At 32.6% G+C, this 21,868-nt stretch overlaps 1 protein-coding gene and 1 long non-coding RNA gene across 2 annotated transcripts; one reads left to right on the top strand and one right to left on the bottom strand.

Annotated features, from left to right (window-relative positions):
• Window positions 1–8,257, bottom strand: LOC149413592 (uncharacterized). The gene is made up of 3 exons (XR_016304191.1): window positions 8,243–8,257; window positions 6,814–6,892; window positions 1–1,223 (listed from the first exon to the last, which is right to left on the bottom strand). It is a non-coding gene; the product is annotated as an uncharacterized LOC149413592 (long non-coding RNA).
• A 2,465-nt stretch (window positions 8,258–10,722) lies between these two features.
• LOC149413591 (fibroin light chain-like) lies at window positions 10,723–20,396 on the top strand. Its single transcript, XM_089644666.1, has 6 exons — window positions 10,723–10,847; window positions 14,316–14,350; window positions 15,519–15,693; window positions 17,638–17,784; window positions 19,022–19,237; window positions 19,800–20,396. The coding sequence occupies exons 1-6, from the start codon at window positions 10,752–10,754 to the stop codon at window positions 19,944–19,946; spliced, it is 816 nt and encodes a 271-aa protein (XP_089500792.1). The 5' UTR covers window positions 10,723–10,751; the 3' UTR covers window positions 19,947–20,396.
• The last annotated feature ends 1,472 nt before the right edge of the window (window positions 20,397–21,868 follow it).

The raw sequence follows: 21,868 nt of genomic DNA, 5'->3' as shown, positions 1-21,868 counted from the left end.
TTTTATTATTCAGGTATTGTTTATTTATTTATTTTATAATAAAAATAAAATAATAATAACATCAATTGAATTCTGTTATAATATAATTCAAACCATTACATTGTTATTTAAAAAACATCATATTTTTATTTTATTCACATACATTGTATGATTTTAAATTATCATACATACATTAAAAACAGTTAATTAAACTAGTGTGTTATTAATTCCCACATCTTAATGCGATTCATTTAGCATGTTTTAATGGTTATTGGTTTTCTCGGCAAAACCATCCATATTCAAGACCGAAAATCTAATCTTTCACGTTTTCCCTTGCTGTAATTTATGGTTTTAAATTCGTGTTGGAATTACTGGAATCTAAATCTGGTGGCCAGAATTTCAGCATTTATAACCACAGTGTATTTTTTTTCGTTTACCCATTCAAACCATTGAAAATCTAAATCAGGGGAGAATTTGAGAATTAATCAGAGAATGTGAGATCAAAATGTCATAATATCTTGTTTATCTTTCCGGATAATAAACTTTATTGAGCCAACGTTTCGGACAGGCTTGAAGTGTCCATTGTCGGGACAGACGCCGTGGCGACGGCGATTATTACGGTCAAATCTTGTGTCAAATCTTATGTCAAATCTTGTTTCAAATCGTACTACAGAAATCCAAATTTTAATGTTTTCAAGTCAATAATGTGGTTTACTACACATATTCAAATTTCATAATTCATGAATTTGACCTTGTTTTTGAAAGATATCTCATTCTTCTGCATTACACAAATCCAAAGACCAAAGTCCTTTGATGTTCATTTCAATTGTTCGTTGCATTTTGTCGGTAGTTTTCTCATTGTTCTTCATTTCACAAATCCAACTTTTCGATAGTTCTACCATAATTCTTTAATATACAACTCCAGTGAAAATAATTTATTTCCCCTCCATTTTGTTATTGTTCTTCATTGCAAAAATTCATGGACCAAATTCCTTGAAGTTCGTTCCATCCTGTCGATAGCCTTCTCGTGTTCTTTCCACAGATTAAACGAGGAACAGTTTACACAATGAAAACGTCCTTGTAAGGTCTGTGGTCGAATAGGCTAGCAATGAGATGAAATAGGGTGGCTATGAGTCCAAACATCTTTGCGCAAGTTCCAGGGTTCCTTCGGGCTGAAGTCTTGCTGTTGCGTCTCGGCATTACGTAGATCCTCTCCATGTTCACTTTTTTTCATCCAATATGATCTGGAAAACCAATAATATCTTAAATGGGGAAATACAATCATAACGTTTTCAAAATATCAAATAAAGATAGGGTAACAACATAATCGTAATTACTACACTAAACCAATTACCAATGACCATTAAACAAGAAAATGTTCCAAAAGGATGTATTTGGTGAATACCCACATACTTTCAAGATAACAAAAAAATAGACACCAAAATATAATAAACTCAGATAGTCTTAGAAACAGTAATATCCTACAATGATACCGTTACAATTGCCACAAACGAATTCCACAGTGTTAGGAAAAAGCCAGAGACACCAAGTGGAAATCCAATTGGATGGCATCCTTGATTAGGAAAAAGAAACTAAGTTTGCCCACGTGTGATTTAGATAACTTTATAAATACAACTCCTGGATTCGGAAGCGTGAGCGCCACCAAAATACTTCCAGAGCTGAATATGTTTAATGAAAGCCTATGTCCGAAACCAGATGTCAAAAGTTTTAGAGAGAAGAAGAAAAGGATATTTGAAATTTAGTGGAGGAAATGAGTTACTTTATTACACACTTATTATTTTTAAGTTTTGTGTTGCGGAAAGAATAGTCAAGTAGGTTGTGGAGAAGTATCTGAGCTATTACACTCTTATCTAGTTTTCAATATGATGATAATATTTTTTGGTCAATTTCATAGAGCGCCGCGCACCGTTCTGTGATTAATGGATACTATAAATTGTTGTGTAACTCCCTCTACGCTGCGGGAATTTCAATCGGAATGAACTCATATGATTTCAATGTTTTGGTTTTTATTAGTATTAGAACATTGAATTCGATGCGATTACTTGAAAAATAACTTAAGAACATTAATCACAAAAGGTTTTTACATAATCACAAGTTATAGTGGTAAAATAAAAATATATCTAAGATGGTTTATCCAACCATGATTTTTGTTGGGCATTCGATTAGGGGCTGATATTTAATTCTAACTGTTATCAACGCCATGCGTAAGACCTAGAACATTGGAGATCGTATATATATTTTTTTTTTCTAGCTAGAGTAATCTCGATGAGTTATATGACTCATTGTAGGATGAGAGTAACTTACAATACATAGGTGGGAGTTAATAGGAATAGATGATTTTCGATGATTTTCGATGATTTTCAAATATATTTCTTTTGCAATTTCCTACATTTTTTCGCTTATTTGCTGACTGTCAAATATATTGTAGGATTTATGATTATTTTTCAGATTTTTGTTTTATAGAATTATTTATTTATTCAAATGCCATAAAATGACTTTTACTATACGGTGATAACCGAATTACAAGCGTACAGTGGTACACAGGATAATAGTAGCAATAAATTACAGAACAATTAATGCGTATCTACACAAAACACTATTGCAAGTGATGCAGTTATTAATATAAGTGCAGTATGACAATGCATAATTCAAAAGAAATATATCCCAGTGTAACAATAATTGAACTAATTTATACTAGGCTTGTATAAGACCTGTCATAAGTCTAGGTATGAGGTGTCTGTGATAATAGTCAGTAGTGAGTTTATTGTCACCCTCAAAATTAATTTTAGTTGGAATAGTATTTTTAATGTAAGCATCGAAACTTGGCATTAACCATTCATTCTTTCAATAAACAATAGTGAATAATGAGGAATGGTTCCATAATTATTATGTCATGCGATGATATATTATATTATAATCTTATTTTGAGAAGAAGCTACAAGTCAAAAATGTGTGTATTCTTGGTATACCTTATACCTTAGGAATAGTGCATTAAAATCGCTTGATAAACGGAGTCTAGAAACGTTCGATTTCAAGCAAAAAACTGGTTTTTATTTATTTTCTAAATAATTTTATAAGAGAGCAAAAAAGTAAATCAAGATGAAACTGTCACAGATAATCTTAGCTATAATGCTGTATTTTTTAAAAGTTGTTTCCTTTATGCGTTCATACATTTCTATAGAAAAAATATTTTTTTTAGTAGTTTGCATTTATATTTTTTATTGAATAATTTATTTTTTATTTGTATTCCACTCAAGCGAAGCGATAGGAAAACCTTCAATTTATCTAAAGCATATTTTTTGATATTCACAATGTACGCCAATTCGTCATAAAGATTAATCAAAATAGTGATTTGGCATTATGCTTTGCCTTAAAAGTAACACTAAATGTAACTGCAATGCACAAATATACCTATATTAATATGTTTGATCGCATTCGGAGTTTGTTTGCGGGCACCGTTGTAAAAATAAAAATAAGATTAAATTCTACAATTGGTGACCCCGGCATGATCAAATGACCTTGATCAAACATATTATTTTACAATTATTATGTATAAATATTTCTCTACTAACTGGTTAGTTGAAATAAGTTTACTAATTTTTTTTGAATAATATTATTAAATTGTAAATTTGCTTAATAATTACTATTCCTGTTTTTTTTTTTATTTTACTGTTTTTAGTGTTTTTGTTGTTGTTTATTTTACTTCTTATATATCGAATGTTACCTTGAATGATATAAACGTATTAAGGCGAAGCTTAATGCCAAATCACTATTTTGATAAATCTTTATAACGAATTGGTGTACATTATGAATACCAAAAAATATTCTTCAGATAAATTGAAGGTTTTCCTATCGTTTTCCTTGAGTAAAATACAAATAAAAAAATAAATTACTCAAAAAAAATTTAATATTTTTTTCAATAGAAATGTATGAAAGCATAAAGGAAACAACTTTAAAAATTCTGTATTATAGCTAAGATTATCTGTGAATGTTTCACTTGATTAACTTTTTTGCTCTCTTAGGACGGGTTGTTTCGGAGAATTTGAACAATTCATCAAATTTCAACGTTCTTTTTCGGGTTCTGTGAAAGACTTATTCAAGTTCTGTTTTTATATCATTGTAGGCTAGTTGCTTGACAAAACTGATATAAAATCAGAACTTGAAAAAATCTTTCACAGAACTTGAAAATGAACGTTGAAATTTGATGAATTGTTCAGATTCTCCGAAACAACCCGTCCTTATAAAATTATTTACAAAATAAATAAAAACCAGTTTTGTGCTTGAAATCGAACGTTTCTAGACTCCGTTTGTCAAGCAATTTTAATGCCTATTACCCACAATATAAGGTATACCAAGAATATACACATTTTTGGCTTGTAGCTTCCTCTTAAAATAATAAAATTAAATATATAATTTAAAAAAAAAAAAAAAAAAAAAACAATAATGTTATCAGTCGGCTTACGAGACCAACTTATTGAAGGTAAATGTCTTAGCGAGCTTAAAAAAAACTGAAATACCGGCTCTAAGTTATAAAAATCACGGTAGCTTGTGATAGATGTGGATGATCCTATAAGGAACCCATTTAAACAGCGCAGGTGTAAATAGTGAGCCCAATAAATTCTATCTGTTTGTTGAAAGCACTTGACATGATTAATACGTGTGTTTTTTTCCACTAAATGTAAAATATTCTAATTTTTTACCACTGCAATATACGAACATTCCGGACTAGCATCTTTTTATCATGATAGTGTTGTTATGGATGTAAGTTTTTTATGCGGTAATTTAATGATGCGAACATAAAGAAGAACAGACAATTAATCTCAAAACAATAATACATAATTGATGCACCATTAGATTCATCTTTTTTCTAGATTTGACAAGACACGCATTTTCAAGAGCATGATGTGAGAAAGATGAAAATATTATTTAATTGTCACAACTTTATAAATAGTTATCGAAGAGTATCGTTTATTTCTTCTTAACAATTCTTTTCAACTAATTATTTTTTTTAAATTAATAAAAACGCAATATTTTTTTTGAATGCTTTAAGAGAATGATTTGAACGTATATATTGATAATTGATAATCAGTAATCATTAACTAAATTTGAGACAATGTTAGTTATTACAACACATGACATTGGACGAAGATTGCTGCCATTGACCGGTCAATGGCTGAGTTGACATCGCATTTGGGTCCCACCCAGCCGTAGGGTGTTCAGTTCCTCGGCTGGCAAGTCCACAAGCGACATTTTCCACTTACTGTGGTGGTAGTAGGAGATTTTAAAATATTGTCAGGTTGTTCGTAACCCAGTAATGTTTGTCTTTCTTTAAAAAAAAAGAAAAAGAAAAAAGCTCAACGATTAGAGCACTTTCTGGAGTAGTGAACGATTCTGAGCGAATTTTGATGAATTTTTTTGATTATGATTAAGAATTTTGATGTAATATTATAACTATTCATGTATTACATATTTAAAAAAAATTGCAAAGTGATTTTAAAAAAAATCTTACGTCATGCACTAACAACATAAAAAAAAATCAGGTGAAAGCCAATCAGGACGTTGATAGTTAGTAAAAAGAATGCATTAATACTGACTAGACCAAATTAATTGACACGAATACCATAGAACTTTCTATGTTCAATGTCACTGCTCAGAAAAATCGTAGTAATTGATGAAAATCTTAGACGGGGCCAACACGTCAAAGGTGTGACGGAAAACCTCATAAATCTTATACATTTATTTAAAATATGAGTAATGTGATAAATAAAAAAGTTGTCCAAAAATTAAACTACGCATTGTGTCACTCTTGAATCGAAGATGAAATTATAGGATGGGGACCTGCATCCATAACCTGAACACAATTCATAAATTCAATGGAATCGTAAAGACCATACTGAAAGAAACCATAAGAACGCATTCAATCGAAATTTTTTACTAAATGTACCACAAATATATGACAAAAATATACGATTGAAACTTTTCAAAAATTCGGAATCCTCTACTAGACTGCGTATCCATCATACAAGATCGAATCAAAAATACAGAGTTCTCTACTAGACCGCGTATCCACCGTACTAGATCAAATTAAAAATACGAAATCTACTACTAGACCACGTATCCATCATACAAGATCGAATCAAAAATACAGAGTTCTCTACTAGACCGCGTATCCACCGTACTAGATCAAATTAAAAATACGAAATCTACTACTAGACCACGTATCCATCTTACTAGATCGAATCAAAATACGGAATCCACAACTAGACCACATATTCATCATACTAGATCGAATCCAAATTCGAAATCCATTACTAGACCGCGTATCTATCAAACTAGATCGAATTAAAAATACGGAATCTACTACTAGACCACGTATCCATCATACTAGATCGAATCAAAAATATGGAATCCACCACTAAACCTCGTATCAATCATACTAGATTGAATAAAAATTAAATAAAAAACATTACAAATAAAGGTTATAATACCACTTTCGGACAAAGAAACTACATATATTTTGCAAAAAAAATTCACAATATCCATCCCCCAGATGTAAAATGAATTGAAAAGTTTAATGGGCACAATTCAAAAATAAAAATCTGGCTGAAAGAGGTCAATGAAAAAATCTCTAAAAACGACAAATAAAATAAATTTAAATAACTTTAGTCCGCCTCAGCACAGGAAACCCTAGTGTCCTGAGAGGACTGAGAAATACCATTACTATACTTAAATTTTCTATAAAATGTTATATAGGTATAGTCGCTAAAATAAAAATAGTAAAAAAGTTAAATTTTAAAGAAATTTGTAATTTACCTTTGTATAAGTATGTTGGTTAGGAACACAATCAATAAATATTGCTGCTGTGTTTCAGGTCTGTAATTTGCCAAATGGCCTGAAATCATAAAACGTCACACAATTTATACTGAAATGCCAATGTTTGAAGAAAAACAACCGAAATACCAATATTTAAAGACGTTCAAGTTCTAAATTATGTTTCTTTTGAGACGAATATAACTAATACATCATTTGCTTTGACCATCTATTGCACTTGTTATTCGACTTTATAAAATAAAAACCACAAAAGATGTTAAAATGTATAGTTTTGTTAAAATAGAATACAAATAAATAGGAAGGAGTCAGGTAAAAACTTTTAGAATATTCAAACTGGTTGATCACATTGATGACTTGGCGAAGACATCACTGTCAGAAGTGTCTACTTACGCACCAATACAACGTAATCAATCTAGACTAATTACGCAACCTATCTTAGATCTTAGATCACTGAATTAGCCTGTGTTTTGTGCTTTGTTTTTTTTTGTAAAAAGAAAGACAAACATTACCGGATTACGAATAACCTGACAATATTTAAAAATCTCCTACTACCACCACAGTAAGTGGAAAGTTGCTTGTGTTGTTATGAAGGACTTAGCCAGCCGAGGAATTGAACATAAGACGCCTGAGTGGGAACCAAACGCGATGCAAACTCAGTCACCAACCAGTGAGGGATATTTTAAAACTCCACTTCGCAATTGAATGCCAAAGCTTAACCGCTTAAGAGTTTTTGCTACTTCCGTTAACAGATGATGCCTCCTATTAAACTAAGGTCCAGTTTTTTCGCTGAAATTCAAATGTAACATTTTCTTCAAATTCAGCGCCATTTTGTTTTTTGGCATTTAGAAGTCTCCGTTAAATGATGATTCTAAGTGCCTTTCAGCTCTCTATCAAATTGTAATAAGCTGACAAGCTTAACAACATTATAGTTGTCGTCTTCCCGCTGATAAAAGTTTGTTCAAAAGCTGAAACGGACTTAGGACGGGTTGTTTCGGAGAATTTGAACAATTCATCAAATTTCAACGTTCATTTTCGGGTTCTGTGAAAGACTTATTCAAGTTCTGTTACTATATCATTGTAGGCTAGTTGCTTGACAAAACTGAAATAAAAACAGAACTTAAAAAAATCTTTCCCAGAACTTGAAAATGAACGTTGAAATTTGATGAATTGTTCAAATTCTCCGAAACAACCCGTCCTTAGACTATGCATTTAACAGAAACATCACACCCGTCAAAAAAATAAAATGAAACTGAGTTGCCATTTGATGACTTTGTCGCAAGTGAACTTTTGTGGAACAACTGGGCCCATGATGTTAAACAAAATTTTCGATAAATGTTCGTTTTTGCTGTTTCAATTTGAACGCCCCCATTTCGCATCTTTATTTCATCAAAACAATGTGGCTATAACTTACTTGCTGATCTGTTTACACTTGTCTCCGTCAATACGCAGTTCCAGCAATTCTTCCACAGTTTGCTTAGTTAAAGTGCAAATTCACAAACTCCAATATGTGAACAGAAGGTTTCGGCAAACATGGCGCACGAACCAGATGGTGCCTCGTGTCTAAAACAATCAAAAACCACAATAAATCTGTCAGAAATCGATCGTTTTAATCAGGGATGAAATCATTAATTCTCTTTATACTTGTTGCTAACCGGCTTCACCAAAAATTCAGTACCCTGAATAAAGTGGTAGGTACTATAAGGCCAGTTGTTTCATCGAATTTGAACAATTCATCAAATTTATAATATTCAACTTACATTTGAAATAACTGCCCCACAATGAAATAATAACAGAACTAAATAGACCTTTAAGAATATTTGTTTAAAAATTTGATGAATTATTTAAATTCTGTGAAATAACTGGCCCTAAATGTGTATCACCCTGGTGAAAGACCACCATCCAGAATCTAAATTTCGCTTGAAATGGCTTTAAGAGGAAGCTACAAGCCAAAAATGTGTATATTCTTGGTATACCTTATATTATAGGTAATAGGCATTAAAATCGCTTGACAAACGGAGTCTAGAATCGTTCGATTTCAAGCAAAAAACTTGTTTTTATTTATTTTGTAAATAATTTCATAAGAAAGCAAAAAAGTTAATCAACCGAAACTGTCACAGATAATTTTGGCTATAATACTGTATTGTATTTAAAAAGTTATTTCCTTTACGCGTTCATACATTTCTATTGAAAATAAAAATAGTATTTTACATTTATATTTTTTATTGAGTAATTTATTATTTTATTTGTATTTTACTTAAGCGAAGCGATAGGAAAACTTTCAATTTATCTAAAGCATATTTTTTGGTATTCATAATGTCCACCAATTCGTTATAAAGATTAATCAAAATAGGGATTTAGCATTAAGCTTCGCCTTAACCGTGCTTACTGACCAGATATTAACAGCCAGATACTTGTCAACGTTCCTCTTCCACGTCTATTTTCATTCCCTACTCCATTAATCTTTACAAAATACCCCGCTTGGAGATGCCATGGTCTCAATGGCTAATTTTAAAAAAACATTTAAAAATCCATCAAACAGACCTATTTAGTATTTGGTGACCTAATCTAAATTGCCAGTCGTAATTTCATCAACTTCCTCAACCTTCGCAACATTCTCAAATGTAGATACCATCATTCCATTGATCCTGGTCAGATGAAAAAATATAATAAAAATAAAACCGACAGTCGAAAGTCACGTACAGCGATTCTGATTATAATCAACCACATATTGTATCTTGTATTTTTACTGCTTTTTTAGAATTTTCCTTGGATTTTTCTTTTCACAGTTCAGGAAACTCCATTGGGAAACTACATGAGAGAAACGGATAAAGAATACGTGACGATGTTTGCTTTTTCTGATTGAAAATAACTGAGGCAGCGTAAATTTAACCATTTAGATATAAAAAATAATTCAAGCTTACGTTTCGAAATTGTACCTAGTATAAAATTGATAAATATATTGTGTTATTTGGAGTCATGTGGTGGCGTTATATCTGTCAAAGGAAGAATATTTGACTTAGCGTAGCGTCCTAAGTCCTGCTTTGCATTTCGTCCGTTTGTAAATTTGTATGTACGTTACGTTTCCGTTTGAACATGGTGGCCGTTTTATTGGTTCAGTGATTCTTTTTTCAAATGTGAAATTGTCGTGTTTATTTGGACTTTCTTATTCGAATTTTTTCAATATTATTATATACCTTATTTTTAATTAAATTATAAGTTCCTTATTTTTAAAAAAATGTTACATGATTTATAATTAATAAGCCTATAATAATTTACCTACCTAAAAATCTTATAATTTCAGAGGTAATTTTGGTTTTGATTTATAAATGGTAAAAATTTGGAACCACACGTTTTTGGATGCGAGCTCTACTGTTGTGCACAGTGTTCACAGAACTACTAGTATAGTCTTATATCAAAGAAATAATAAGTAACATGTATGCGAATGGAAAAAGTCGAGGACACCTGTGGAAGACATAGCGTCATCAACGGATTCAAATACTGATGTCGAGAATATTTATGAATGTAAGTACTGTGTTTGTGATACATCCTCTCTGCCTACCACTGCGGTATTGTACTGTAATTGACGTTAAATTTCTTTTAGTAAACTCTTGTTTTGCGGAATTTAAATTGGTAATTCTGAATTCAGAGCATTTCTCACACCATTCATTTTTTAAGTTGCCCAAAATTCTAAATTAGCAAAAGGTAAATTCGATGAAAAAAGTATTTTTTCATGCATTTTGCAGAATCACACTAATTTTTATCATGCTTAAGAGTGTGTCTCTCAAACTATAATTTACATAGAAATCTTGTTAATTTTGTAAAAAAATGATTATTAAATTATAAATGTTTTTATTTTTATTTTTTATTAATATTTTGTGTTTGTGGCAGCCCTGGAAACGGGCGGCAGCAGGTGATAAAAGATGTGCCTTTCCTCCGCGCCCCATAAGCCGTCACAATCAGCGTTATCATCAGACATGGCGCTCTCACTTCTGATTGGGGCGCTTCTAGCTATTCAGGTCAGTGTTCATGTTCATTAAAATTACCATCATCAGTGGAACAGTGTTCAACATCATCACCATCATGTCCATAGTCACAACCACTTGATGCAACATAGTTAAGTTGTGAGTTCATTGTCTCTAGACATTTTCGTAGGAGTCCAGTGTTCAATGTCCTATCCAAGGTATTTGGGCAATGTTCATATTCACTGTACGACTAGGCATTTAATGCAATTTAGTTGTATGTTTAATGTTCATGTTCTGTAACTAATTTTTTCAGAGTCAGTATTGAACTTCATAACCAAGGAATTTAGGCAATGTTCATATTCACTGTACGATTAGTGCCATCTAGTCCAGTTGTTTGTTCATATCCATGTTATGTAATTAATTTTGCCAGATTCAATGTTCAACTTCCCAATCAAGGTATTTGGGCAATGTTCATATTCACTGTATGACTAGGCATTTAATGCAATCAGTTGTATGTTCATGAACATGTTCAGTCATGTCAGTGTTCAACTTCCTAACCAAGGTATTTGAGCAATGTTCATATTCATTGTACAACTAGGCATTTTATGCAATCTAGTCCAATGGTGTCATGTTCATATCCGTTGACTTTTGCCGTGTAGTAAGTGTTCAACTTAACAACCAAGGAATATGACTTCATAGGCAATGTTCATATTCACAGCTACTTAATGCTATCTAAGTTGTGGTTATCGTTAACTATTTCCATGGGAAACGGTGTTCAATTGTATAATCAAAGAATTTAGGGAATGTTCATATTCGCACTAATTACTCAATGCAATCTTATATCCATATTCCTTACCTTTGTCAGCAAGAATTAGTGCTTAACTTCATATTCAGGCAAATGAGGCAATGTTCATTCATATTGTTCATTGTCCCGTGCGACTCTACGTGTTCATCTTTCAGGGACCTATCTCAACAGGAATAAAGAATGATAAATGAAATGATTGTTTCAGTGTTCAAGTTTAAAACGATGCAAATCAAAATTTTAAAAATTATTCAAAACAACTGAATTAACGTCCATTGCTTTCGAGATCACTCAGTTGCTTTTTCCTTGGAGTTTCATATCAACGAGGAAATGGCACCAACATTTTGTTGGCTTTGTGGCATTTTTTTAAAGAAAGACAAACATATTTTTTTAAGAAAGACAATATTTGAAAATCTTCAACCACCACCACATTAAGCGGAAAATATTCCTTGTGTCGTGATGGAGGATTTATTCAGTCAAGGAATTGAACTTACGACGCCTGGGTGGGACCCAACGCGATGCGAACTTAACCACTGACATATATACATATAAACACAAAAGAAATTTTCCTTTTTTTCTATTAATGATCAAAAGAATTAATCGTTTTGTATAAATTATTTTTTGGGCTAGGACCTGCAATTATAGTCATCGTCATTCGATTTCAGATACGGATTTTTTTTCGTTTGACCAGGGCACTAGAAATACAAAACTTCATATTATTTTGCAATATAGCCTGTATGCAATATGCCAACCACGATTCTATATCCAGGGGTGGGGTTTGGTCTCCTCCGTGTTACCTTATCATTTACCTCCAGTCCTCAGTCTTTCCCACTCTGTTCCAATCCTCTTCCAGATCTTTGATCCTTTCATCGATCTGTTTCTGGGTCCCTTTCACTGGGATAACCATAATAACTTCTTCGTGTCCTGTCATCTGGCTTAGTAAAAAGTATTTCGGTAATACCTATTTAACAAGATTTTTCATAACAAATTAAATAAACAATAATTAGTTAAAACCACGAGTTTTTAATAATTTTTAGAACCGACCAGGGTACATTCAGGGTACAAATTATTGTAGGGTATTATTGCAGGGTATTATATGTCTTAAAAACATTAGATTATCATTAAAAAAAATATAAGATTTTTCATAGTAAAACGCATAAAACTAACTGAATAAAAATTCGTTGTAATGTATGCATAACTTAATTTACTGTGCGTGATTTGATATTATGTTCACATCAATTAAAAAGGCAATAATTGACTATTTTAGCCAATAAACTCGGTAGTCGGGCTTCATTAATCAAATTGTCCTAATTGTTTTATTCAATAATTGGCACTCACGATAAATATTAATCGTGTGAACGCTGCTTAATATAACCTTGTAGTTGGTTCGGCAGTGTGTAATTTTAAAAAAAGGATTTAAATAATTAATTTCACTTTTGTTTCGAAATTTAAAAAAAATTAATTGCTTGAGAATTTTTGATAAACGAATGACAGTGGACGAGTTGTTACTTTTTTCATTTGGTGGGTTGGGATCAGGGAGGCATGTATGTATTGTATATTGTCTATTATCCCGTGACACTCCGAGGATATACTCTACCGATAATTTAAATTTAAATCAGTTTTTGTAGTATGTAATTCACTTTGAATTTACCAATAATTTTTTTTTTTCATTACTCTGCGGAAAATCAAAAAATATTTGTAGGTATTGGAAATTCACGGCGGGTCTAAATGTTACGTCGATAGCTTAGAGGTTCAGCTGACGCGACGCCTGATTAGAGGGATTGGGTATGGAAGATGTTTCTTACAAAATTTTTCTTAAAAATTGGAAAAACTCGACAGATTGCTCAAAACGTAAATTTGTAACTAATTTAGCAGTTAAAGAGAAAAAATTAACACAACATTCTATTCTATTATATGACGGAAGCAATTTCGTAACTTGAATGTCTTGGCTGGTTTTCCATTTTTTTAAATTTAAAAAATACATATATAAACCCTCCAATACCATTTTGATGACGATTCAAATTCCTAACTTTCTATGGATGCTAGCGCCATTCCTCGCCAAGAGCTGTGTAAATATTTTTTGCCATATATTAATTACAATTATGCATGACATCATGCAATATATGCCTATATTTGGTTTCCAGCATCGATGTTAGCTTTCTGGGATCCACCGTGATCTATAATCTATGATCTATTTCTTTGGAACGCGCGACGGAGTCCCAAAAGACCACAGACCATAAGAACCTAGCATTTGTTTTTTTAAATCTGCATGCGTAGATATTACTTGAAGATATATAAATAACATAAAAAAATGTGGTCAAATACGTGATCGTTTGCCACATATATTTACGTCATCAAATACCTTACTGTATTGTGTCAACATTATATACTGTCCACTATCAATACTGTCAAAAAACTGATTGATTTATCAGCAAATCCACAATTGATTAAACAATTAATTTGACAGATCGAATTTAGTGTCGCCAGAATAAACAATTACTGCATTTGAACAAACAAGATGATCACAAACAACAGGTGGTTTTGTGGGTTTTGTCGGCCGTGTTTATCCATTAACTAAACGCAATTGCACAAATAATTGAACACTCGATAATGTTTTAACTGTTTTTAATACAAATATTAACACAGCGTTTTACGTATTGAAAATCACCAATCAGCTATTGCAAATAATGTATTAATGTTGTTTTTTGTTTGGTTTTCAGGGCGCAAGCTTCGTAGCATCCAGCCAAATTTCAGCGTAAGTAAAATACAGCATCACAATATTTATTATTATTAGTTTTCTTTTAAATTCGCTTTAAGGATTTCAAAAAATGTCCACTTGAACAAATTAAAAATTTAATTCTTTTAACCTTTCTACGTTCTTTGAATCGGTGGTAAAGAGTGAAAGCATATCTTACATTTTTTTTAATCTTAAAGTTTTGCTAGTTATGAACAATATCTAGGAACTCGTAGTACAAGCGCGAATCTACACAGCATAAAAAAACCAAAAAAAAAAGTTTTTTTTAATAAACTTTTTTCATTTTTTTTTTTAAATTTAAAAATTCGGAGCCAGGTCCACACTTCGACGTGAACTTTGTTGAACCCCCTCGCGACCGAATTATTTTTATTTAACCTGAAAAATTCCATCTTCGAAAACGAAAGTTTAAATCAAAAAGTTACAACACAAAATCGTCTCTAAATGTTATGTATATTTACCAGTTTCTCGTTTATATTGAGTTTCTTCTAAGATTGTGGAAGCACGTTAAGAGGAAGCTACAAGCCGAACATGTCTATATTCTTGGTATACCTTATATTGTAGGTAATAGGCATTCAAATCGCTTGACAAACGGAGCCTAGAAACGTTCGATTTCAAGCAAAAAACTTGTTTTTATTTATTTTGTAAATAATTTTATAAGAAACCAAAAAAGTTAATCAAGTGAAACTGTCACAGATAATCTTAGCTATAATGCTGTATTTTTTTTTAAATTGTTTCCTTTATGCGTTCATACATTTCTGTTGAAAAAATATTTTTTTTAGTTGTTTGTATTTATATTTTTTATTAAGTAATTTATTTTTTTTATTTGTATTCTACTCAAGCGAAGCGATAGGAAAACCTTCAATTTATCTAAATCATTTTTTCGGTATTCATAATGTACACCAATTCGTTATAAAGATTAATCAAAATAGTGATTTGGCATTAAGCTTCGCCTTAAGCATAATCCAAACTAAAACTCTAAACTAAACTAAACCTAGTGTTGAACAACAATCTCAATAATGCTATTTTGCAGATTTTGCGACGTGACAGTCATCAATTGAACAGAGAGAAGTCGAGGGCCTTCTTTACTAACACGAGATATCTTTACCGATCTGAATCTAATAATTTGTGTAACCTTTGAACAATATTCAATTACCATGCTCTGTTGCAGATCCCTGCTCGAGGAAACATGGAACCTCGTTGATCAAGGAGAAGTCGAGCCCTTCACACTGCTGTTGAAGAAGGAGGTGGTTGCCACCGGAGGAGTGTACGGCCTCGGAGCCACCCTCACCGGAGTCGGAGAACTCGCCTGGCCACGACCAGCTTCTGGCTGCGGACACTCAAAAGTAAGACGATAGACTGTAGACCACCACCAGCGGACAGACTAAACACATTATATATTATATTAGGTTAAAAATGATCCTGTTAAAAAAAGTGGTAGAAAGCCAATATCCTGATAAAATTTAGTCATTCAGAATATATCGAGAGCACGTGTTATTTTCCTAATAAATATCATGACGGAATGCGACACTATCAGTATGCCAATATCAATATTTGTATGGACACGTGTTCCACCATCCGCATAAAACATTCGCTTTTAACTGATACTTTGTCAGGAACTCCGTCAATTAATTATTTAAAAGCCTGCAGTGCCTTTTTTTAACAGGATAACGAATAGTTTGACCAAATTTTTAATAAATTCTTACTGTTATGTCTTACTGACATGACCAATTTGTATCTTTTAGAGGAAAATCTGGAAATGATTGTCGATAATTGAATAAAACAGTTCGACATCGCCAAATTGACCGTTTTGAGATTTTTTTTTTATTATTAACTAGCTGACGTGTAACTGGCATTGCTGGGAATTATCCTTAAGAGATAGACATATACCATATTTTTGATTTTTCTATAGGCCTTTTTAAGATATACAATTCCGTAGTACATTATTTTGATGTATCTCATAAGGTTTAGCTAGCGATAGCAATGTAAACGAACGAAAATATTTTTTTACGACTTGATTTTAAAACATCGACTTTTCACTACTTTTTATAAATATTGTATGCATTTATTATATACATAAACCATCCGGAAGAAATTCTCTAAGTGATAGAGAAGACCCCATCAAAATCCGTTGCGTACTTTAGAAGAACTAAACGCAAAAACATATTTAGAGATTCGCATAACTCCATTTAATTATTTTTATTTTATTTATTTAATAATGCTATGTAAAATATTAATAGATAATAACATTTGGAGAAAAAGTTTTTAAAGAATTTTTAAGAACGGTATCTAAGAAAGTACAATTTGAGTAATGTATGACTACTGAATAATCTATAACCATGATAAGTGCAAGAAGCATTTTCGGATGTCAGTATAAACAACTAATGTTAGTATAAACCACTAATGTTAGTATAAAAAAATAATGTTAGTATAAACAGCTAATGTTAGTATAAACCACTAATGTTAGTTTAAACCACTAATGTTAGTATAAACAACTAATGTTAGTATAAAAAAATAATGTTAGTATAAACAACTAATTTTAGCATAAAAAACATATTTTGGATTTGTTAAATAATCACAACTCAGTCAATATTAAATAGTTTATTATTATTATTAGTATTTTTTTGTTAATGTGAGTTACAGATTTACATAATCCTATTACAGGTGACCGGATAACTCATCAAAATGACAATTCTACATACCTGTAAAAAGTGTTATAAAGTTATGAAAAGTGATGAAACAAAAACCAGGTTAAATAGGTTACATATGTAACTATTTAACATAGTTTTTGTTTCATCACTTCTAATGAGTTTATATCACCTTTTAAAGGTGGGTTGAATTGTCATTTTGAGGAGTTATCAAGGAACCCCTATTACAATACACACGCCATAATGAGTCCTTGCCTAAAATTACTCTTGAAACCTTCGAAGCCAATGTTGAAAATGTCGAGAGACCTAGAGATTTTATATAGCAACACCATACCTCTTGTCATGCTATGCTGGGCTATAACTTCCTTTCTACCACGTGGAATATAGAGCAATTCGTGATGTCGCCCTTGTCGGTAGTTGTTCGGTACGAAAAAATTATAGCATTCCAAGAGGTATGGGCTGTCGATGAAGTTGTTTTTTTTATATTTTAAACGCTATTACTGTAAGGGCCTAATTCTTCCTGATTTGGAGACTTTCGTAGCGCTTTTGAGAGAGCTAATCCATGTGTAGCATGAATCGTGGGTACTCACCATGCATAAACTGTTATTATTATTAGTATTATAAACCCTTTGTTCCTTCCAGCTCATCAACGCTAACGTTGCCCTCAACGACGGAACACTCGCATGGGGAGAACTCGAAGATGCAGTAGACAGCTACGCGGTCGTGCTCGCCCAGGCAGTCGACAATCTCCGAATCCTCGGTCTTAGCTGTATCATCCCAGCTCCATGGGTAAATACTAATTATTATCTAAATCTACTATTAATCGGTCCATTTAAGCTAATACTTGCGGGATGTAAATGCAAGACCATGTGCAATAAATAAATCGGAATGTTTTAATTCCGCACCATCACCAGCAATATCAACAAAATCAACAATGAGTTCGTCCGGTGATACGAGTGTCCTCGCTATTTTTATTTTTAATATTATAATTTATTAATACCAACATAGCTTTTTTTTTAATTTTTTTTTTATTTTTATTTATTTTTTATTTTTTTATTTAAGTACATAAAACAGGCATGGTGCCCAAGAATTTACATACATGGATGTTTAAATACATAATAACAACTTTAAATTTCCATACATGGATGTTTAAATACATAATAACAACAAAAATAGTAACAAAATGAATAAGCTAAATATGCATAAGTAAATAACAAATAAGAATGGGTAAAAGGTAAATACAAATATGTTCATAAACGATTTGTTATTGTCACACCTGTACTGGTGAGACAATGATTAGGTAGGTACAATGTTGCTTCTCATTAAATAAAGGGTTTCATCACAATATCAGCTTAATATGATTAAAGGTAATACATTTTTTTTTTAAGTGTTTAAATTGGTCATTAAAAATGTCTATTAGCTTTGTTAAGATAACTATTTCTAAATATCTCCACTTCATTTATCATGTCCAATACAGAAAGTGATCATTTCGATTAGGATTTCGGGAATAATCTAAGCTAGTCTTTATAATATATCGATCCTTTCAATAATTTATTTTATTTTTATTTTTGGAATCTTTTCATAATAGTTCCTCATTGATCAGCGTCTTTGTTTATTTATTTATTTATTAACGGACATCGTCAAAATTATATAATAATAACACGAATACAGTCAAATCCAAAATACAGGAGTAGACAAAGGTACATGAAAGCAAAGACATAAGGCAGATATAATAAAAGAAAATAAAGTGACAAGTCGAATCAAGTCAAGACTACGCCGTGGGTCAGGACCACGGGACACTTATAATATTCCGTCACTTGTTTAGCGACTGGCAAAAATCATTCAGACTTATCCCAAAAAAGTTAAGGTTTTGACTTTGGCCTCCCTCTGCGTCGGCATTACCAGATGTTGGAATTATGCCTTGGAAGAGTAATGGATTATCTTTGCTCTTTCTATCCTCTTACTATTAGTCAATGTTTCTCTTTTGAAAAGCTTAAGGGTTATCATAGTTTTGTTTCCAATCCAGCCAACACTAGAAAACTCCTGCGGAGACTGGGGTCGCATCTACGACTTCGAGAACAGCTGGGACCTCTCTAATGTCAACAACGGGGTGGTCTGCGCCGCCCGACGACTTTACACCGCTTTCGGCGCACGCGCCAATAACGTCGGAGCTGCCGCCACCAGCGCAGCCACCGATGCAGCCATCACCATCATCTCAGACATCGAAGATGAACTCGTCAGCGTAAGTTCAAAAAAATAATTTAAACAACCCACTAGAATTTCATTGATTTATCCAGTGCAAGCTTGTGTTACCAGCTCGCGTAAGACGGCTCCTTTGAAGACAGATCTCTACTTATAAGAGGAAATTCAGAGATAAGTTTTTAGTATTGTCAAGCCCCAAAAACTCAGCCTTCACGATACGGAAACCTTTAAGAATCTGTACAGTGTAGGTATATAACCCGCCGAATCTATAATTGTGTAAACTCGGAATGAACCATCTACGTGTCAGAGGGGATGTGCACATTGCTTCACATTTCTTCAGATTGATTCGTGGGTGCAGGGTGGTTAAAAATTTCGATTATCATCGAGAGCATTAAGTTCTATGTCACCCACAACATAGACTGTTTTAACTCGGCCTGCAGAATTAACTTGCAAATTGTCATGACGGTGGGGAGAACTATCCTGCTGATAAACTACTGATATTATACAAATCCCCTTATTTTTATCTCAATCTCTGGCCCGTAACTCTTGAAAATAATATCTTTATTCTGCGAAAACTCTTAAGTTATGTTTTTTTTGTGCAGTACTTGGAAGCTGTCCTGAGCAAGAGCGCTGGTCCCGGATGCAAATCCAAGCAGAAGCAGCTCCGAACCCTCGCTGGATCCCTCAAGGCATCCATCTTCAGTGCCTGCGGCAGCGCCAAAAATGGGCTTAGGTCTAGATGCCACTAAGAAGCCTCTTCGCTACTAGCATAGAACCTACATTTATAAGTTGACCTGGTATACAACATCACCACCTGTCTTTAGAAAACCAACCAAAAAGATTTACAAAATAATACCAATCCAACTTATTCAGACCATCTTTTAAAAAAAGCTTTTTTTTCTTTTTTGAAAGCACACAAAACAGAATTATTACCTGACGTTGAAATGCAAGCTTTCAAAACCTTCTGACAACTTTGTGCTTTTTTCGATAAGGGTTACGTTGATGCAAAATGCTGGTTTGAAATCGGACCTTATCACAACCAAGACTACACTTCTCAGCGAAATGGGTTTGCGTTTACAATATGTTATTGTAAATTGTCAACTTTTTTTTGTTGAAGTTCGTGGACGATATATCTTTATTTTTCAGGACACCACTCAATTATTTCATAAATAAATTAAAAATAGTAACAGACAGTTTTATTTGATTCGTGTATAATTATTATTATAACTCCAATTAATCCCTTAAGATATAATAAAATCCGCTGGGATTCGTATTTACGGACTAGCTGTACCTCGCCACGCATTGCTGTGACTCTGTCTGTCTGTGCAAATTGAGAAACAATGGCGCGTATTGACACAAAAAACATAATGAAGCTGTTTTTTTTTCAAAAAAAGTATGTTTGTCCAACAGATTACGCTGTTTAAAAAAAAACAAGCTGTCACAGATGTCATCTATGTAATATACGAGTAGGTATATGCAGTGTCGAGCAACACTGAACAGGCGGATCGGAACCGTTCGGAAAGGCCGAGCGCTTCCGATCCAGTCGCGTAAACAGCGAGCGCACCAGCCAGCGGCCAGACGGAAATTTACCCTGCTAGCGAGCACACGTTACCAAACTAAGATTGTACAGCTCGGTTGTAATAACATTATATCGTAATAAATCTGAATAAAAACACGCGTATTCGAATGCAACGTTCTGAAATCAAAATCATTTAGTTTAGATTAGTGTAAAATAGTGCATATATTTTTTTAATTACTGGCTGGAACCCCCTCCGAGGTTGAAGGGAGGGTAGTTTGATTTGTAATCTATATAAATAAAAACGAAAATGTTCGTTTGTTCAAAATCTTATATCTCCCAAAGTTCTTCACCGATTGCTTTGAAATTTCGACACAACGTTGCATTCGAATACAGGTGTGTTTTTATATACCTATATTATGTATATGTCACTTGTGACAGGTAAAAACATGCTTTTTGAAAAACAGCACAATCTGTTGAACAAAAATGTTTTTTTTTAAACAGCGCCATTTGTTGGACGTAAAAGCAACAACAATGTTTTTCAATCTGCAGAGACAAACTGAGCAACAGCAACGCGTGGCGGGGTACAGCTAGTATAAAATATTATTTCCTTTAAAAATTTGTTTAAAACTGTCACTACGTGAAACAGATGCCTTCCAAAGGCTTTATCAAACTTTCTGATAATAGCGTGTCAGTCAAGCAGTTTGATAATGCCTTCTGAAGGTGAAACAGCTATCCCACGTAGTAATAATAAGTACACAACAAAACTGTTTTTTTTTATTAATAAAATTATAATGTCATTAAATGTTTAAAAAAACTTTATACATAAATGAAGTTCTGAAAATGAAAATTGAAAACATAAATAAATTATATAGGTATTCATGTCAGTAAGTCTGGTGATCATTGATATATAGCGTCTTGCAGTGACATGATGAACCAAAATAACTTGAAAGGTCTAGCGCAGAGAATCCCAAACTTATTTGTCCCGAAGACCACTTGGCAAATATTTTTTTTCCGTAGACCCCCTGCCTGCCGAATATTTAATTTTCCTAAAACTATTAACGTCCCATGTGAAAATCATTTATTTTTTTCGTAAAAAGATTCCATTCCCTTGCCTGCCCAACCGGGTGGCGGTATAGTTCCTCTGTCTTTACA

Source organism: Hesperophylax consimilis, chromosome 21 (genome assembly GCF_061612785.1).
Source record: "Hesperophylax consimilis isolate HC1 chromosome 21, BYU_Hcon_1.0, whole genome shotgun sequence".
Classification (NCBI taxonomy): Eukaryota; Metazoa; Arthropoda; class Insecta; order Trichoptera; family Limnephilidae; genus Hesperophylax; species Hesperophylax consimilis.
The sequence above is the reverse complement of the archived record's forward strand: the minus strand, read 5'-3'. Positions and strand labels throughout refer to the sequence as shown.

Bases quoted from the DNA above. Each gene is read 5' to 3' on its own strand.
- LOC149413591 (XM_089644666.1), top strand. From the start codon at position 10,752: ATGTGCCTTTCCTCCGCGCCCCATAAGCCGTCACAATCAGCGTTATCA. The intron at 17,785-19,021 runs GTAAATACTAAT...TTTCCAATCCAG, and splicing joins GTATCATCCCAGCTCCATGG to CCAACACTAGAAAACTCCTG. The intron at 19,238-19,799 runs GTAAGTTCAAAA...TTTTTTGTGCAG, and splicing joins TCGAAGATGAACTCGTCAGC to TACTTGGAAGCTGTCCTGAG.